Source organism: Vidua macroura, chromosome 2, assembly GCF_024509145.1.
Source record: "Vidua macroura isolate BioBank_ID:100142 chromosome 2, ASM2450914v1, whole genome shotgun sequence".
Classification (NCBI taxonomy): Eukaryota; Metazoa; Chordata; class Aves; order Passeriformes; family Viduidae; genus Vidua; species Vidua macroura.
Genome location: NC_071572.1, coordinates 102,255,298 through 102,275,436, shown reverse-complemented (window position 1 = coordinate 102,275,436; position 20,139 = coordinate 102,255,298). Strand labels below are relative to the sequence as shown.

General features: G+C 42.1%; 1 protein-coding gene across 1 annotated transcript in view; it reads left to right on the top strand.

The window, feature by feature from the left end:
• The first annotated feature begins 263 nt into the window (after positions 1-263).
• Positions 264-20,139, top strand: part of DGKH (diacylglycerol kinase eta) — a 148,724-nt gene continuing 128,848 nt past the window's right edge. The window contains exons 1-2 of the mRNA XM_053969869.1: positions 264-388; positions 6,720-6,905. Coding sequence (XP_053825844.1) covers positions 332-388; positions 6,720-6,905 — 243 coding nt within the window. The 5' untranslated portion in view covers positions 264-331. The remainder of the gene's footprint in view (positions 389-6,719; positions 6,906-20,139) is intronic.

Genomic DNA, 20,139 nt, shown 5'->3' with positions numbered 1-20,139 from the left:
ACGGCCGGGACAGCGCGGCGGGCGGGCGGGGGGCGGGAGGCGGCGATGATGTGAGCGGCGCGGCAGCTGCAGGCCGGCTCCCCCGGGAGCCGGGGCTGAGCCCGGTGGCCGTGGGAGGGAAGGGAGTCGGGCGGGGAGGGAGGAGGGGGCCTGGACATAGCCGGGGGAGAAAAGGGAGGAGCGGGGCCGGGTGGGGGGAGGACGAGCGGCGCCGGGAAAGCGCTGCCAGCCGGAGCAGCGGCAGCGGCGGGAGGGAGGCTCAGCCCGGCGGACCCAGCTCCGCTGCCCGTCGGCGCTCTCCCCGCGGAGGTTGGGGACCTGCTCAGGGGTGATGGAGGAGCATGAGTACCCTTCCTATAGCGCCCGCAGCCCCGCCTGGGAGGAGCTGGTAGGTACATGCGTGCCTTGCCGTTGCACAGGCGTTTCCTACCCTTTTTCCTGCCTGTATTGTTCAGCCGGGGGGTCGGGCTATCATCCTTATCTGTGCCCTCCAGCCCCCCCCTTCCCTTCTTCCGACCCCACTCCACAGCAGAACCCTGCCGCCGGCGCTCGTCCCCTCCCCGCAGGGAGCGGGGGGTGGGAGCCTTTCGCCCCCGCCGTGTCTGGCCATTTGCTGACGAGCTCGTCCCTCTGGGAGACGGGGAGTTCATTGCCCTTTCTGAGTTTCACTGCCCGGGTGGAAAGCCTGGGTTTAGCACCGAGAGCCTTGCCTTCAACTTTGTCGAAGGGGGTGGGTTGGATGTTGACACCGTTAAACTCCTTCTCTTAGCACAGCAAAAGCAACGTGTCCAAGCAGCGCTGGGAGGCAGCTTTCAGAAAGAGACACGCTTTCCCCCACCTTTTTCTTCTGGAGCTAGGCTGGGAATTGCTCCCATCGCAGTGGCAAAGCGGGACGGGGCTGGGGGTACCCTGCTGTCGCCCTGCCTTTTGGGAAAGTGCGTGCCTTTGGGCCGCTACGAAGGGACGGGAGCGCTCAAAGCTGCGGTGAGGAGCCTTTGCGGTTTGTTTAAGCAACTGGAAGACCCTCCTTCCAACCAAAGGAAATCATGTCACCGGCATCCTCAGCAGGCGATAAAATCAGATTTCCCTTTTCAGGGCAGCCTGGTCCCGCTCCCGGGCTTTTCTCCATTGTGCAAACACACACACACACACACACACACACACACACACACACACACATATCAGGCAGGGAGGGCTAAAAATAGGCTTTGTGTAGCTGCTTGGGAGATTTCAGGCTATCTAAGAGGTCAAGGCTAGGCTGCCTCTGGCCCTGAACTTGGCGAGGCAACATGAAGCATGGACCCGTGCCACTGCCAAGCTCCCCTTTAGATGGCTGTGCCATGTGTTGCTAACTTGTTTTGTTGGTCCAGGTTTTACTTGTAAGCCCAGTTTTAAAGAGCAAACGGGGGAGACCCATTCTCTGAATGGCTTGGTGTGTGCACCCTCAGGAAAGCAGCAGTGGAGCCCTGGAGATACCCACAACAAACTAAGTTCACTCCCTTCCCTGTTAGGATTTGTAGCCCTCACAAATATATTTTTACTGACCTAGTATTTGTTAAGTTGAACATCCCCCTTCGCTGCCCTCTGCAGTCCTCAAGCCCCGAAACTGTTGCTGGAGATGCAGCTGTGATAAGGAAAACAGCTGTATGTGTGTTCTGGTAACATGGAGCTTTCATGACATTGAAAGGATCAGGCAAGGGAAACCCGAGATTTTTGCCTGGAGAGATGAAGACATCGTGGGAGGAAGGCAGCGAAGTCAATTCCTACGAATGCGTTATCCTATTAAACAGTGACATTTAAATTGCTGTCGTCATCCAAAACTCAGCTGAAACTCGGGAGGCAGATGGATTGCAGCCCCTCTCTGCTTGGAAATGCGGAATCCTGGCTGAAGCATCCAAGCCTGTTTCCTTCTGTGTGCATGGCTTAGATAAACAAGGAGCACATCTTCTTTTTTCTCCATTTCCCCCTCCCCCAGTAAGGGCCAGGATTTGGGTCATGTTTATAATTTCATTGCTGCATTTGTTAAAGAGTACATCCATGAATGCAGTTTTAAGGTTAACCACTGCACCGATTTCCTTTACAAAACTCCAATTTCAACTGATCCACTCAATCCTTTACCTGGTAACCTGCCGGTAAAATACATGGTCTTTGTGGCAAGAGCCACATTGTTCTCTCCATCTGCTCATAAGCAGGCTTTTTATGATAATGGGGGCAAAAGGAGATTTAGGTGAAGACCTGAATGATGAAAGGGAAAAGGGAAAACATAGTATACTCTCTCCCCTGCTTTTAAAACAGGAAACAAAGAGCAGTAAGATAGGGAAAACTATTTTTTGCAGGTTTTGAATCTGTGCAAATTATCAGATTATTGGGAAATGCTCATCCTATAGCTATTCTGAGAAATAAGTGATGGACATTAAATGCAGCGACAAGTCCTTTGCCCATCAGGGTTGGACTTGTCTGTGTACTACTTCAAATTTCTAAAAAGTCCTTTCCTTAACTCACACTACACTTTTTAATGGAAAAGCTCTTCCTGAATCCAGTAAGAGTTGTGTAAGACCCCATGATGGAGCTAAGTAAAAGTGATTTAAAATGTAAAGCTCACCCTGCATTCTTGCAAGGGAGGTTTGGTGGCTTTGTAGTAAAAATGTGCATAACACGTGACTTACAAAGCTCTAGACACAATTTTCATAGTTCATATGAGACCTGTGTCTTGCCTTTATCTTACTTTTGAAATGCATACATAAGTCCTAACACATTCACAAAGCATCCATTTACATTTATTACTTGCCCTGGTTTGGATCTTTTCACTTCAAAGCATACAACATAGTTTAGTAGTTTCCTTAATATTGTAACCTAGAGGTTACAGGATTCCCTTGGCTAATCCCAAACCAGCCACAAGTGATGTAATTACTTTCTTTAACAGTGGTATGGATACATGTTGTTATACTTTGGCTTCCTCTTTGCTAAGTAAGGAAGTCAAGAAAGAATAGTATCACTAATTCGATCTGCAGAGGGAGTTCAGACAGGCAGATCTTAAAATGAACTTTTTCAGACTGGGGAGCCCAGTTAAAAACCATAGCTATCACTAACCACCAAAATTAGGAAAGAGTCAATAAAATATTTTAAACATGGTGAATAATGCATTATTAATCTGACACACTATTGATTCAAATTCCCTCAGAACAACTTTCTGAGGTGAAGGATAGAAAAGCATTACCCTTTAGTTTATAGATGCCAAAGTGACTTAGAAAAAAAGATGTAAAAATGCTTGTTACAATGGGAATGAGTTTTAGGGCTGAAATCAAATAGCGCAGTAATCTGTATTATAAACTATGATCTTCAGTGCAGCTAGAGTGCATGTGTATTTAGATTTTTTTCTATATTCCATATGCATTTTAGTGACACATGTCCTATTGGGACTAAATGTGGTTGAGTTAAAATGTTCTCATAGTGTATATACGTATGTTAAATGTGTACAATATCACAGTGTATGTATGTATGTATTGCATAAAGGGCAGTTTATCAGCTGATATTAATTGCCATAGCACAAATGATGTCAGCAGAGCTGTTTTTTGTTGTCTGAGTTTCTTCCTTTAAATGCCAACCTTTCTTTATGCTTTTTACTCCCTTGCTTCAGTTAGGAAACTTAAGGTCATCACTAAGAAGTGTGAAACTGTTACGTGAAAGACACAGCACATGCAAATACTGTACGTGTTTTTAATGGCCGCATATAGTCCCACATTGTTCAAGAGCCCAACTTGCAGAAGTCTAGTGGTACCATTTGTGCCAGAGTATTTGTAGCTGTGGTTACTGGGCTGAAACGTGCTATCCAATATTTCTCATATTGAGTCTGACATTGATCACTTGGGAGAAATCCAGCTGTGAGATGAAGGGATAGAAGTCAAGTTGCAAGTCCCTTTTGAGGTGAATTTCACTGCCACTTTAGGCAGCTTTATCTGGGTAAAGGCTGGAACTGGACCCTGATTATCTATTAATAACTTTGAAAAGAAGAACAAGTGGAAATAGTGATATCTTTAAAACTGTCTTTGTGCCTGGGCAGTGTATATATTTGTAGAAACAACTGGCTATGCTAACATGAGTGACTAACTTGTGTATTTTCAACAATGCTTAACACTTGGTTTCTCCATTTTGGAGAACTCTGTACACATTAAACAACTGCAGACTTTAAAGCCTGTAATTTCACAGAATCCACTACACACTTCACAGAAACCATGTTCTCATATTCTTGTTGAAGTGCTCTTGTGGGACATTTCCTATCATTTGCAGACTTAGGTTATTGCTACTAAAATCTTCACATTAAGTAACCTGAGAGAACATTCCTAGTACTTTTTGTTTTTTTCATAGCGCTCTGAAGTTTACCAAGATATGATGAAAGAGACTTGCTTGGAAGTGAAAGTCTAGGGCCTTCTTTCCTGGTAACCACACTTTTGTGTTTGGATAGTCAGGAGTGAGGAAGAGCACACTGGGGTAGCCCAGGTGAACATGCATGGCGTCCTCTGTATGGTGCAGAAAGTGTGCAACTACTAGTGCTCATAGTTAAGCTCTAAAAATGAACAGAAGTTGAAGAATTGTATTTATCCTAACAGTAACTACTATTGTTCAGCCAGCACTATTTTCATTCAGTTGAATTAAGTGTAGTCAGTCTTGTTTGTGTTCCGTTAGCACCAAGTGTTTCTCAAATCACAGTTACTATTATGTGCAACACATTAGCATTAATTAGGAAATTATGTCTTCTTGTCCCCTTGCAATATTCAAGTGATATTTACCTTCAAAAGAATTAAGGAATTACAGTGAGACATGTTCTGGCATAATTTGCTATTCCCGAAATTCAGATGGGGAAGAGGAAGAAAGGACAGTGGAAAACACAGTGTCCATAATCATTGCTTTTAACTATCTTTCTTCCTAGCTGTGCCCTAAACTTACCTACTGACAGCAATGCATACTCGCACCTGCTTAAGGTTGATCCCATGTTTTGAAAAATGGAGAACTCCTTCTCAGGTGAAGAGTGAGATAAGACAAAATTAGTCCTTAGTTTCACAATCATTTTGAGATGAGGTATTAATGATAGGATTTAAGCCTTATTAATATTATGATAGAGCATGTAGGTAATTTGATCAAAATTCCTTTAAAATAGAACTTAATAGATAGTTTGAATTTTTAAATATTACTTTTGATATTTTTTAAAATATAACCTCCACAACTGGTCCTATGTGGAGGTGGGTAGTAGAATTGTACTTGAAGTATCTGCTGCAGTAACACAGAACTAAGCCATAAGAACTTCAAGGCTTCATGGAAATATTGCTTTCCCCTACACTACTAGAAATAAAAACCCCACTAAAAGGCTGGACTATAAAAACTCTGGAATATTTGAAATTCAGACTGTGGCAAGGTGTCTGCAGTGTAGGATAGGTTGTACAGTTGTTTACTTTTCCTCATTAAATGCTTTGTATTTAGGTACTGCGGCATTAGATTAGCATGTTAAGAGATGTTAGTTCCCTTTCTGGAAATATAAATAGAATTGTGGGAATATAGAAGCCACAAGCATTGATTGCTTTCTTATGTTTAATCCGGTCCACGCAGCTAGGAGTTGTGTGTTTTATTTAGTATTGCTGTGACTTAAACACTTATTTTGAACACTGACTACATACAAGCCACAATAATTTTGAAGTCCCACAATTCAGAACATGTGGTGACATTTCAAGATTGTGTGAGCTGCCAGATCTGAGATGAAAAAGGAAAACTGACCCTTTCTTTCCCCAGAAGTAAGGGCTGCTCTTTCACAAAGACAAAAATGAACAGAACAACAAGAAAATTAAGCTATTATGAGAAAATCACTGGAAAGCAATAGATGCATTTACTAAAACTGTCCAAGGCTTTGGCGCTGATGGATAGTTACCACGGGGTTGGCTGGCTGGAGGAATAGCATACAGATAAGGAGCCCATCGCGTCAGATGCCGTCCGTCCAAGTCCCGAAGAGAAATCCTGCGCTCCCAAGCGCGAGCGGCACAGCCCTCGGCCGGGTCTGGGCCAGGGCCGGGCACGGCACTCGCCCGCTTTCGCCGTCCTTGCGCTCAGAACTCGGCATTCGCCGCCCTCCGAGTGTCACCGGCTGGCACGGCGCGCACGGGGTCGCCCGGCGGGGGCGGGCGGTGCTCGCTCCGGTGCCGCGCCCCACCTCCCGGCCACGCCGGGACATCCGAGGAAGCGCCGGCAGGTGCGGGAGCGCCGGGCGCCCTCCCCGCTCCCCGTCGCTTGCTTCGCCGCCCGGACCGGCCCCGGCGCTCACCTGCGGGGCGGGCACCCTCTTGCCGGGGGCGGCCCGGCCGGCACCGGCACCGGCGCCGGCGCCCCCTGCAGCCGGCGGCCGCCCCGGGCCGCTCCCCGTCGGCAGGGGCGCAGGGGGCCGAGCCCGTCCGCCCGGCTCCGCCCGCCGGCGGGTGGCCGTGCCCCGGTCCCTCGGAGCGGGCGGCGCGGCCCGCGGCCCCTGCCCGTGGGAAGGGGCGGCGGAAGATGGCGGCCGGGCGGGCGGCCCCGCTCCGCTCCGCCAGAGCCCCGGCCGCCACCGCCCCCGTCCCCGCCCCCCTGCACCGCCTCTTTCCCCACCCTCCCGCACCGCCTCCTCCTCCTCCTCCTCCCCGGGGAGGGGAGCGGCAGCGGCTGCCCTGGCTGAGCCGGGCTCGTGTGCTTTCTCTCGGTAGGAGTCCGGGAAGATGGCCGGGGCCGAGTCGGGGATGAGCGGCGCCGGGATCCCGCTGCAGCCCCAGCCCCAACCCCCGGCGGCGGCGGCGGGGCCGGCGGACGAGTCGTCGGACAGCGAAGGGGAGCACGAGGGCCCCCAGAAACTCATCCGGAAAGTGTCCACCTCGGGCCAGATCCGCAGCAAGGTAAGGGGGGCAGGAGCCGGCCAGCCCCGCCGCTTTCACGGCCGGTTTCTCCATCGCCATCCCAAAACGGGGCTAACCCGGAGCTGGGGGCACGGCCGCTGCATCCCTCCCGCATCCCCAGGAGCGGCGGCGGGGGGTGGGGGGGTGTTTGTGAGACAACCGTGCCTCTTCCTTCCTTTCCTCTCCCCTCCTCCCCGTCCAGCTGTTGCCTCCACATCTGTCCCCGGCTGGCAGGAAGAGCCCCCCGGGGCTGCGGCGCTCCGCTTGGCCGGAGGGGAAGCTGCCTGTCTCGGCAGCCGCCCTGCCCTGCCGGGCGTCCTGGGTGTGGGGGAAGCGGTGGGCTGCCTCCCTCCCTCCCTCCTTCCCTCCGGCTCCTCTTCCTCGGCGGCGGGCACCGCTGCCGCGGGGATCCCGCCCTGCCACCCTGCGGCGCGGGTGGGCTGGCTCAGCGAGCCCTTCCTCACCACTTTCCATACCCGCCGCCCACCCTTTCTAGTTTACCGCCGGTCCCGGGGACCGCTGCCGTGCGCCCCGCCAGAGCCGCAGGCACCGAGCCCGCGGTGGCACGTCGGGCTCCTCTTCGGGAATGCCGCCAAGGAGAGAAAGGCGGCTTCCACTTTGAAAGGCACCTCGCGGAAAGAGAAGTAAACTTCTATACATCCTCGCTCGTGGCACTGGATGCGTAAAGCAGCTGTCAAAATTTTAGGTTAATGCAGGTTTTGTTTTTTGCTGTCTCGGGCTGTCGAAGTTTTCCCAGTGGAATAAACTTTTTTCATGGATGGTATATTTATTTAATTCCCCCCCCCCCCCCCCCCCGTAAAATCAACAAGCAGGCATTTGAAAACATAAAAATGATGAAACAGACTTATTTGCTGTGTTGAAGGATCCCATGACTGGGACCACGAAGTGTGGTCCACAGTCAGTGATGGGGTCTGCACAAAACCCCCATGGGAAGAGCTTATTGATGCAATGACATGAAGATCAGGGTTTTTCTTGGAAGTGTCTGTTTTGAGGGGCAAAGTGACTCCATTCAGGCCTGAACTGATCACACTTAGGGTTTGATTTCTACACAATAGGTCATGTGGTGATGTTTCCTCTACAGAGCACCCATTAAAGTTAGTAGTTTATGAAGACCCGTCCGGTTGGTGCTGTTCTTCCCTTGGGCTTTTACTCCATGTGGGTATGTGCAAAAGGCAGCCACCTTTAAACAGCGATTGTTAAAGAGTAATGTTACTCCGTTATGTGAGGTGGAAAGCAGTTTTTTCCTGAAACCTCCTGAACAAGATGTGTCATTCCATTTTGTTGCTAAATGTTAATTTTGCATTTACAGATGTTAGGCCTGGCTGAAAGGTTACGATAGTAAATATTATGCAACTGTTGCATTGTGTTGGAAACGTAGTTCTACACAAACTTTCAGCTTTAACACCCTGTGTGGCAGTCTTCAGAACATTTTAAAAGTTACAGAACATGATCCTTTTATTAGCTGTAGTGGTATTAAGTGCATTTGAGTGTTTGCTCTCATAGAGGTTGATACGTGCATAAGGAAAACATGCCTATTATGAATGTTATCGACAGAGGTTGGTGAGATTGAGATCCCAGCCAATTCTTGCCAACTGTTACAGATGGGTGGGATGTTCTGTATCTGAAGGTTGTGAATGAATGCTAAGCTGGGTTCGCCTGAAGATCCAAGACAGCTCTGCAAGTCTTGCTTTTGCTTATCTTAGCTTGAGTCCCAGTTCTATTTCTGTGAATCAGATATATATAGGAAAAACTGACTGCTGACATAATTGGAGTTAAAATGTTGCTTTACTGGTTGCAATTTACAATAATATGCAACTCAAAATATAAACATCTTTCTTTCAATTTAATTAAAAGTGATATATCATTGTTAAAGATGAGATCCATGTTAAATAATTCAGTAGCACTTTATTTTATAACTCACAATGCATTATTTAAAAGTAGCTATATTTAGACAGACAACTCCCATTTAGTTTAAGGGTGTTGTATGTTTGCTGTTGTAGTAGTTGGTGATCAGTGGTTACATGAAACCACTAGAGCAAGGAACATCAGGGAGCTGCTCTTTTACCCAGCTAGTCCCTTTCATTCAAATTAGATTTGTTAAGCTTCACTTACTTGGTGGATGTGTTTGTAAACTAAGGTTTTAATTAAATGGATTGGGTTTGTCTTACATCTAAGAATAAACTTTTGAAAGAACCCAAAGCATGTATATTACATTTATCATTGATGCTTGTGGGCCATTAAGGACTGTGCTATTTTTCTCCAGAGGTTGCTTATTTACTTACTTGAAGCATTTCAGCAACATGGTATTGATTCCTTAGCTCAGAACTATACCCAAAAGTCTCTGCTGGTAGTTGTTTTTGTTTTACTTAAAGAAGATGTTATTTTTAGATGTTTTGGTACAGTTGATCATTTGTGAAAGCTACCATATGGTGATACTTTGCAGACAGAATCACTCAGGAGTGGATTTTTTTAATGTGTGTATAAGAAGATTTGGGAAATATACGTACAAGAGCAAACCCCTTTCACTAGCACAAACAGAAGCCTAAAAACTTTTAACATCTGTAGTTCTCGAAGGGAGTTTTTACTCTTTGTTCTTTTCTTCCTAAATAAAAATAATTAATTATTTAGCTGAAGGCAGGGGTTGAATAGGAGAATGAGAAGATCAAAAGCAAGAGTACTGTATTGGCAGATGTAATTACACCAAAGTTTATTGCTTGTTTGTGATATGATAATTATTGGTTCACAGTTCTATTTAGAAGACTGTTGTCCCATTTTGCCATAGTTTACCCACATTGGATAGTAACTTCCTTGGCAAACTCTTAAATTGATTTCAATGGAACTACTTTTACAGACAGTTGCTAAGAAAAACAGATTGGTGATATGGCTGGACATCACTCTAACTTCTGTTATGGGCATAGTTTTAGTTTATGCATATCTACCTCTTAAATTTTTAGAATACTTTAAAGCGTATCTGTGTCAAAATGTGGCCATTGTTAATTACTCCAAACAGAAAACTTGAAGATCAACATGTGTTGGTGTCTGCCAACTTGAGGAGGAGGGAACAAGTAGTGGTGTAAAGGACTAAAGTTCTTCAGGCCAACATGTTGTTTGTCACTAGGAACTGTTTGCTAAAGCCTCATACTTGGCTGTAGAGTGACACTGTAGCAGTAGGTACCTTAGGGAAATTAGGACCAAAACTGATCAGTGTGTGAGATTAAAACCAATACCTTTAAATGTCAGCTTTTGCATCTGTGTAGTTTGTATGTGCTCCATGGAGGAAACGCTGGTGAATAAATAGGTGACAGGTACCCTGTGAAATTTGAGCTTTTTTGAGCCAAAATCCCTAATGGAAACAACTCTTGGTTTTGTAATGTCTACTCACCTTTCCCCCTCATTTTGGAAGACATGAATATTTAGTACATAGAATGTGTTTCAGTAAAAAAACAAAAAAAAACCAAAAAAACCAAAAAACATTTTAAGAATATACATCCTGGATTTTTGAGAACTTTGGAAAACTGTAGTGAGACAGTTTTGAAGTAGTATATATGACAATACTGGGTTACAAGCAGGATTATATTGGAGATTGAAGTAATGGAAAGTTCTGCATGTGTGTGTTAAATTTGGCTTCTTCATTTTTAAAGATGCTGGTTAAGACAGGCAGAGTCTGTGCCTTCCTTAAACAGATGACTTCAGTTCTTGGGGCTACAGCCTGAAAACTGCCTGTCATCAGCTGGCTTCTAGTTGCTTTAAAGTTAATCACTGTAGTGCAAAGCACATTCCCGAAAAAAGATGGCCTTTCTTCAGTTCTTTATAGCCAAAACATGTCGAGAAGGGAAAGCTCAAATTAGAGCTCACACTATTTCTCTTTGAATTTTTCTCACCTTGAGGATCAGCACAAGATAAATAAATGAAACAATCCCTGGATACTTGGAAGTATAGTTGTCAGATGAGCACAGTTACAGTTCCCACTCTTGTCTTGGGTATTCTGCAAAAAATTGCATATGAAGAGTAGCACTTTTATCACTGACTTAGCTTCCTATTTTAATGGCTCCATGTCCAGTTAATGCAAAACCTCTATTGGATATGTGTTTTGCTCTCAAATCTGCATTGAGTATCTTGCCTGTGTTTATTTTTGCATGAAGCAGACATTCTGGAGCAGAAAGTAAAATTTAGGAAATGCAAAAAAATGTGGTGTCTTGAGTAAGGTGAATACACTTGTAAGGTATGTGGGACAAAGCTTTCTTCCTCTCCTTCACCCCCAGTGTTTTTTGTTAGTAATGAAATTGCTGTAACATGAGAGATGTTCAGAAGTATGACTGTGTTATAATTAGTGGAGATAATATAGTGTTGTTTACTTAAATGGCAAGAGTTGTTACTTGCATTTTCTTATCTGAGTTATTAATATTTTTTGAGATAATTATGGAGTAATAAAAGTAAATTAATTAACTTCCCCAATGTGGTTTTATTTGCCTTAACACCAGCCATTTAGGAACTGAGCCTTCAAAAAGTTTCTAACCTTTTCCATATGGTGACATTTGACAATGCCAAGTCCCAGCAGTCACTTCCTGTTTGTTTCTGGTATACATTTCGCTCAGTTTACCATAGCTTGTTAATTCACCTAAATGTAAAGTGCTGTGAGTGACACCAGTGTTCAAATGCATAAGCATCATTCTTTGCAATGTGATCTGTTTTTCCTGGTTTTAATGGTTCCCAATTCACTCAATTAAGTAGTGGCTCATTCCTTTCTGGTTAAGGAAACATAATTTTTTTATGCACCAGAAGTTCTCAGGAAAATGCCATGGTAGCCCATGTTTACCCCAGTGGAGATCCTTTTTATGCATTAGGATTGTGTGACTTTGCACAGCTTCAAAATGCACTGTAATTTGTAATGTATTCTGCAACTGCAGTAATATGCATAGTGTCACTAGTGAGGAAGTGCACAGCAATCGTCCTCAAGTTCTTGACACCTGGTGGTGTTCACAGAACAGACTGAAGGGTGCTACAGGATATCTGTCTTCAGTATTTGTATTTTCCATAATTTTCATTCTGCAATTAAATTTATGTACTGTATATCCATCCTTAGTAAAATATCTCAGCAACTTTTTTTTTTCCCCACAGTTGTTGTAAAATCTGGCAAATTTGTTTCTCTCACCACATCCTTGGGACTTTAACCTATTTTTAAAGTGAAATATTCATTAATGTGTATTTCTGATACATGCAACACACATATGTATGCATAAGGCAATATATTTAAATTTTGATATGGATATATATATATATATATATTTCTGTTCTAGAGTATGCCTGGACAAAGCAAACTAGTTTCTAGAATTAAATGGTGTGTAATATTTGTTGCTTCTCATAATTGCCGTGTGTCTACATTAGCTTTCAAAATAGAGTCCATTAAAGGAAAATTTCAGGCAAAGACATGATAGTTTGGGGAAGTTAAAAATGACTGAACACACTATGTAGAAGTAAGCAGGGTTAGAATGGAAAGAGTTACACTATTTAAGGCACAGTGGTCATTACCACTCCAAATTCTGACACATGTTTGTATAAAACTGAAATGAAATCTGCTAAGGCATTTTAGTGATGCATGTATTGGCAAAGCTTAAATTGCTAGCTAAGTACGAGAAAGGAGGAGCTTGTAACATTTTTCAGTAGGTATTTGCAAGCAGGTCTTCAAAGAATGTTGCTTTTGAGGTTTTTTTTTTTTGGTGTTTGTTTCTGTGGTGTGTTTGGTTTTTTTTTCCCTGTAATCTTTAAAGTATTAATGTTATTTTGTACTGTGAGATAACATGAATTACCCTTTTTTTCCTCCCAGCCAGCTGGGTGAGCTGTGATGGTGGAAAAAAGATAATCACACTTTCATCTTTAATACAAGATTTTGATTATTTTATGTTTTGTTCCAAGGAACTGGAGAATGCATTTTTGTGAAAAAGATCGGGTGAAACACATTGAGTTTGTTTTGTACTTTAAGGAGAATTTCTGTTTATTAAGAAGCAAAAGAAGAGACTTATTCAAGAATAAATGACAACTGGGAATCCCTTTCTGAGATGCCTTATCTTGTGGCCTTCATGTGCAGAGTCCTGGAGACACAGAACAGCCATGCCAGAGCTCAAGAAAGGACTATTCTATAGCCAGGTCTTTATCCATGTAAGGCTATATATAGATCGTTTGCAAACATTTTGAATTGTTTCCAGCAGTTACATCAGAATGCAGGATGCAACGCTGTTGTATGACTGCTGTATGACTACTGGATGACTAGCTTGACTAGCAAATTAGTTTGGATATCTAAAGCAGAATACCTAGAATTACAGTGGTTTTGTATTTGAAGTAGTGATTAAAAGTCTGGCTATCACACAGCCTTTTTCTGGAGGGAAGTGTTGAAATTCTCTTGACTAGCTGAAGACAATAAAAGGCAGCTTAGACCAATGTTCTTGCTCTGGAACACTCCAAAAGGATATATATATATATTTTAAAACAATGTTCCTCTAATTTTCTTTGAATTCTGACCAGCCATGCTTCTGGTAAAGGATTTATACAAGAACATATATAGTTTGTAGACCTCAAAATCTTAGCAAAGCAAGAAGGTAATGTGTGGATTCATTGATGATCTGAATATGGAGTTTTGGGTATAAAAGAATGCTCTGTAGTTATGCTGTTTTGGCTGTTTTCCTCTGACAGGGGTAATTAAGACATAGTTTGCTGTCTTGTGAGAGCATTTCAATAGCTTACTTGCAAAGGAACCACAAGACCAACATTTTGTTCTGTTTGGCCATTAAATTTTTGAGATTTTTAAATTATTTGTAAAGTAGGGGGAAATGATGTCAACAACTGCAAGTTGTTGACAGCATGGCTAGTTTTGTTTGGTGTTTTTTCAGTCTGATACTTCGGTATTTGAACTTTGCCTTTATTAAGAGAGAGAACTCTTTCTTTCACCTTTGTATTTGCCACCTTTTTACATTGCTGTTTTATCCTGTCCCCTCTGGGCTTGAAAAAATCAGTTGTATTTTCCAAAATCTTCTTTTAAAAACCTAAGAACAGGCTACTAAATACATGCAGTAACTGTAGCTGGATAATACTAAATTCAAGCCATGACTCTCAATTTTCTAGCAATGGCACAAAAAAAAAAAAAAAAAAAAAAAAAAAGGCTGCCTTGGGGGCATCCATAAATTATATTCCCTATGTCATACTGAAAAGAAGCCTCCTTCTTTCTTAATGCAAGCAATGCATTTATTGCTGCAAACAAGCTTAATGCTGACCCAAAAGAAATATTTCATTGATATGCTAAAAATAAGACCACCACATTAGATGCTATTTAAAATGAATTAAGAGATTTATTCTAGTACATCATTTGTCCACATACTGAAACACTTCAGTCACCCTGTACACTTCTGTGTGACTAATTACTTCTTAAAGTTAAGGTGGTGCTTAAGTGCTCATCAAATGTGGGTCATAAAAATTTTGTATACAAAGTCAGATCATAGTTGATTTAAAAAACTTTTACCATGTAGGAATTATCATGATACATTGCACAATTAAGAAGAGAAAACAAAAAATTATTTTTCTAGGTAAGTTTTTTGTTTGAATAATATCCTTGTTTAGGAATATTTCACCACTTAGATACTGAAAGCACATTAACAAAACCTGAGCTTGTACTCTTGGGAGAGTTAGCATTATTGTAATGAATTCAGCAAGCTTTTACATTTGATGAGCATTTATTTGTTTATTAGATGGGCAGCATGAGATTTATGATGATCTGGACAATTCATTTCCTTGCCTTTAAGCGCTTGGGGTTTGCAAATTGTGTGAGATCGCACTACTTTATTGTCACTTAGCAACCTGGATAGAGTTTTGAAACTGAGTAGTAGCTTGTGGGTGGCAAGTCTCCCTATATATTTTCTGGGTGGGAAGCAACAGGAGCCCCTCTGTGGGCAGCCCTCAGGAGGAAGTGTGTCCTGTGCTTGTCAGGGTCTTTCTAGATGTGCTCGCTGAGGAGAACTGGCTGTGCCCTCAGTGTCATTTTGCACTTCTGGCATAGTTCCATGCTGGGAAGATCTGCTGAGGTTTTTCATGCCTGCAGAGATTTAAGTGGTTCTAAAGGACTGTCATGCTGCTCTGGTCAGTTATGTCCTGTTGTGTGGTTGCTTAAATTTAGTAACTGAGTTTCAACGGCTTCAGTTTGACTGCTGGTAGTCCTTACTGCTGCTGGGATCCTCTGGAGTGAGAGGAAGGTCAGTGGCTTCTCTGCTTGTAAGAAGGGTGGCTTGCTCTGGTTCAGCTAAGGCTGTTGGAAAGGATCAGCATGGCTATCCAGCAAGCCCAGATGCCTGTCAGGCAGAGGCTTCTTTCCTCCCTGAACATACTCTCTGTTGACTGTGAGGACGGGCACATACTTCTGTGTTTGTTTTAACGCTCCCATAGAGACATCTTGCTTTGTGTTCTCTCCCTCCTTTCCTGCCTGCTGCTGTCATGGTTTCTTCAGGAATTTGAACAGAGAAGGGGTGACATCCCTTTTCCTTTTAGTCTATGCCTCTGCAAGATTTCTCCCAATAGTTCCCATAAGGAAAGTAACTGCCAAAGACCATGAAGTTTGTTGGGTGTGGAGTCTTGGAGAAGGTGCAGATATATGAGTTTGCTTCTTTTAATAGTTTCACCCTTCACTGCCTCCTCCTTCAGTGGTACTGATCAATCCTGGGAGCAGATGGTTCACTGTGGAGCTATTGACTTGAAAATTAATGCACCCTTTTTGCTGATTTTTCAGCTATTGTCGTTTTTTGCCTGAAGCGTCAGGGAGCTTCACATGAGTTACTCTCTAGACAAACATTGATTGGCCTCAGTCTCAGAGATCTATTAAAGTGAATAAAAGAGAGCACAAAGGGTAAAAGGGGGTTTGTGAGTCAAGGATCTGAAAGAATATAGTGGTACTCATGGTGTAAACAGTATTTTTTTTATTATTGTATATAATGATACATTTATAATATGTGGATTCTACGTGGGTTGAATGCAGAGGGGATGCAGATCTGTAATGGGGAGCTAGTGTGATTGATTTGGGTCAATCACAAGAGATGAAGAACCATTGTTTCTGTTTCAATGAAACATTTTCCTGTTTCAAGGAAGCAAAAATATTTTCCCCATTTGTACAGCTTCTCATTACAGACAAAACCTGGAATAACTTTCAGAACCATCTATTTGATGTTAAACTTGATTTTCTTTCCCCTGAGTGAAGTTGTTCAAGCAAACCTTCATATAACCTAGAAGTTTGCATTATGAGGGTTTTACAGGGGGAAACCAGAATTTAGGAAAACCTCTTTGTGTAGCTTCACTGACTCTTGGATTTTTTTGTAGGTTTGTTTGTTTGTGTTTTTAAATTTGGTTATAAATGAAGGTTGGGCTAATAAACATGATTCTGTGGTGGCTGTGGAAGCAAAGAAAGAACTTTTACCTGTACAGAGTCCACTGGTTAACATTTTGTAGAGAGAACATTGACCTATGTGCAGGTAAGATAAAATTTATACCTGAGATGGTTTTCTGCTTAGGCTGGTGGTCTCCAACCCTTCCTGATCCACTGGCAAATAATCTTTCAGAAATTTAAAGGCAAGTTGCACAAGTTAGAGTCTGTGTGTGTATCCTGTCTACTAGATGACAAGCTTTTCACTTGCCCAACTTGGTAATTCTATAAAAGGCATTAAAGAATCCTTCAGGCTTCAGAGGGTTGTCAGGTTTCTATCTGTGCTGCTCATGCTGCATTGCAAGACTGGTCTGCTTCTTCTTCAGCATTTCAAAGGAACTGAAGATACTAGTAAAGTACAGAACTTCTGATGAGCTCCTGTCAAAAGCAAGCTATTAAATGTGCTGGCAATGTCAAGCTGTGTATTTAAAGACCCGTCTTTAAAAGTGCTTTTGTGTATTATCTCATGTTACCTGCTGTTGCCAGGTAAATGCAACTGCCATGAATAGGTTTTTTTTTTTGTAAAAAAAAAACCAAAAAAAAAACCCACATAATTTTTATTCTAGCTTCCTTAAGCTTTGCATTTTTCCACAGTTGTGATCATGTGTGTGCTTCAGATGATCTTACTTCTTGCATAGAGAACAGTATTTAGAGCCCAGTAGTTCTGTGTGTATGTGTTTGTGCATGCAAACCAATACTTTATATTTTTTTGCTTACACTGTTTAGGGAAAAAAAAAAAAAAAAAAGAGATTTTTTTTTTTTTTTCATATTTGAAATATTTGGTTGAGGAGGAGATAAAAAGAGTTAACATCATGGGTTCTACTCCTTCATCAACCAGGGATCTGCTGCCAACAGTTTTACAAAGTGCTCATATTTCAAATTACCCTTTGAGATTTTGATAAATCTGTCTCCCTGAGAGGTTGTCTCACAGTGAGGTGTTGGAAATGACAGAGAAATCTTATATTTTGCTATTTGAGTAAGAAGAAATAAAAATAAGTCATAGCCAGGGCAAGAGGCATATGAGCTTCTGCTGAATTTTCTTACAGATGATTATACCTTTTCTTTGAAATACACCCCAAGGTTATTTGTAGCTGATCTACAGTTTAAATTACTGTGTGTAGATGTGAGAGGTTATAGAGAGGGACTTTTTATAGAAAAAAGAGTTCATGACTGTTACAGGATCATAAAGGTAATCTGGGTTGGAAGACACTTTGAGAGGTCATCTGTCCCACCCCCATGCTCGGAGCAGGGATGTTTTCAAGGCGACATTTGGTTGCCCAGAGCTGTGTCTCTCTGAATGTCTCACAGATCGATAGAATGTGGTTCCTGATTTATTACAAATTAGATATTCTCTCTTCCTTTTACGTAACTGATGAGGATAACCTGAGGAAGATTTGTCAGTATTTAAAGACCTGATTAAATACCTTCAGGAGCAAAAAAAAAAACCCTCCACCAAATCAAATTTAAGAAAGGTCTTAAAAAAGGAAAGTGCCTTTATTTTTCCCTCCCATACCTCATAACATGTGGCAGGAGTGAAATGATGGGTTGCTGTCTATTTATAGATTCAGTAATGTTACAGTGTACACTTATTACACCTAATTAAGAGTATTCTAAATAACTTGTTGTTTGCATTACAGATACAGCGATATGATTGCAGATCAATGGCATGGAATTATGTCATGCCTTATCAAGGTCTAAAGTCTTTCTTCTCTCTCTAAATTAAACCTCCCTGTCCTGATTGCTTTTATTGAAAAGGCTCCCTACTATGGCTGTGATTTATTTGCTGTGAGACTGTTTGTATGCTGATTTAGTTAATATTTGAAAGCTAGATTTTGAAGAGGGGCTCAGGACTTGGGAAAGCTGGGATGTGCTGTGAAAGGAAATTCAAGAATTTAAATAATTGCCCCCTTTTATTTTTTTTATTTGTTTGTTTCTGGTGTCATTCTGTATCACATTTGATGACCCAGGATTGCACAGAAGGTGCAGTTCATCAAGATGCAGTTGAGGGTGCCTGGATAGTATTCACCATTTTCATCATTCTTTTAACATCACTGGGTCTGTACATGGAGGCTGATATTCACCTCTTGGAGGTGGTGAAAATGACTCAGAAGTCATGAGTATGGTACAGAAGAAGACCCAAATAAATGCAGTAACAAAATGTGTGGCACGGGGACTTGATAAAATGTAGACTTTTTGACTTCTTGGTCATTCATGTTCTGGTTATACTTTTAATGCTTTCCCTGTGGTGAGTTTTTTATCACAGAAATGATTATCAAGCTTTTCAAGCTGTGCAGTTTAGTTGATAGACTATGTCTTTTGTTTGAGCCCAAGCTTCATCTTCCATTTTCTTTGACCTTCTACTGCATAAACTTTGTCAGTTGTTGCTAACACCACTCATCAGTTTTACCACAGCATATGATGATGGAGAAATAGTGATTTCAGCTCTTCTCCCCAAGGAGTTAAGCAATACTAAACCTTTGATTCTTAGTGTGTGCAGAATGTTGTCATGTACGGAAGAGCACTTCTTTGTTTTTCTTTCATGGGAGAAATATGTAGTGTAAATTAAACAAAAAATAAATTTATAGTAAGCTATATGACAAAAAATATGCAGTATCCACAGGAAAAAAAAAAAAGGTAGGTGGTTGCACTGAATTTTGCTTGAAAAAATTGATCAATGATTAGGGCCTAAGAATGTATGCAATGTTATATTAGAAACACATCTAAAAGAACTTTTGTTCTTTAAGTGTATAAAATTATTATTCATCTTGATAGTTGCAAATAAGGAAAAATGTTCTGACACCTAAGGTTTAATGGTGGCTTTTGTTTTAATTTCTAAATTGTCTTATTCTTAGATAGAAAGGTTGACAATCACTAGCAATATCTTATAATAGACTTAGTTTTTCTGTTCTTTAGAGCCTCCTAAATTTCATTGAATCTGCACTTAATTTTTACTCTAGGGAATGGAGCTTTCAGGGGGGATTTCTATACATGAAAATATATCTGAAAATTGCTTATTCTCAGTTTTAACAGGCATACTATGATGTTCTTAATCGATGAAAAGAAAATTGTCCTTTTATGTATCGGCAATAAAATGAATTCTAAACTGAAACAAGAATGTGGTCTTGCATGTTTTATTGCTCAGAGATAATATATAGTGAAAGCTCATTTGAGAGTATTCAGGAAAAAACACTGCTCATCATTGCAGTCTCTTGGCAACCTGTGCTGGGTTCATTGCATATAGGCAAGCAGCTGCCTGAGCATTGGTGGGAGGTTATCTTTGTTATTTTCACAAGTTGCATAGAGGAGAGTTTGATTTGAAATGTCAGCATCCTGGGATTTGAACAATGGGGATAGATCTGCTTAATGTTCCTAAAAGCTTCAGTGTAAAAGAGTGCAGGATATGAAGTGCATTTCATCAGTGCAGTTGAAATGGAATTTAATGTGTGGAACAGCTTCCTTTTGAAGATAGATCAAAGCAGAGGCAGAGGATTGTTTGCAAACAAGAAAGTAATTTAAGAACACATTTTTTGGGGCAATGTCTTGGAGTCCTGGAAGTACACATCCCAGTGAATGCTTAACTTAACTGGCTGTCTCAGTGACCTCTAAGTCTTTTTTTTGGGCCTTGACATGAGCATAATGTTGCCAATGAACAGGACTTTTCTTACAGCTTCTAAGGGTGTCTTGATGTGTCATCACAGCCAATGGAAGCTTAAATGAAGGCTTAGTGAAGGAGAGGGTGTTTAGTGCGTCAGCAAGGAG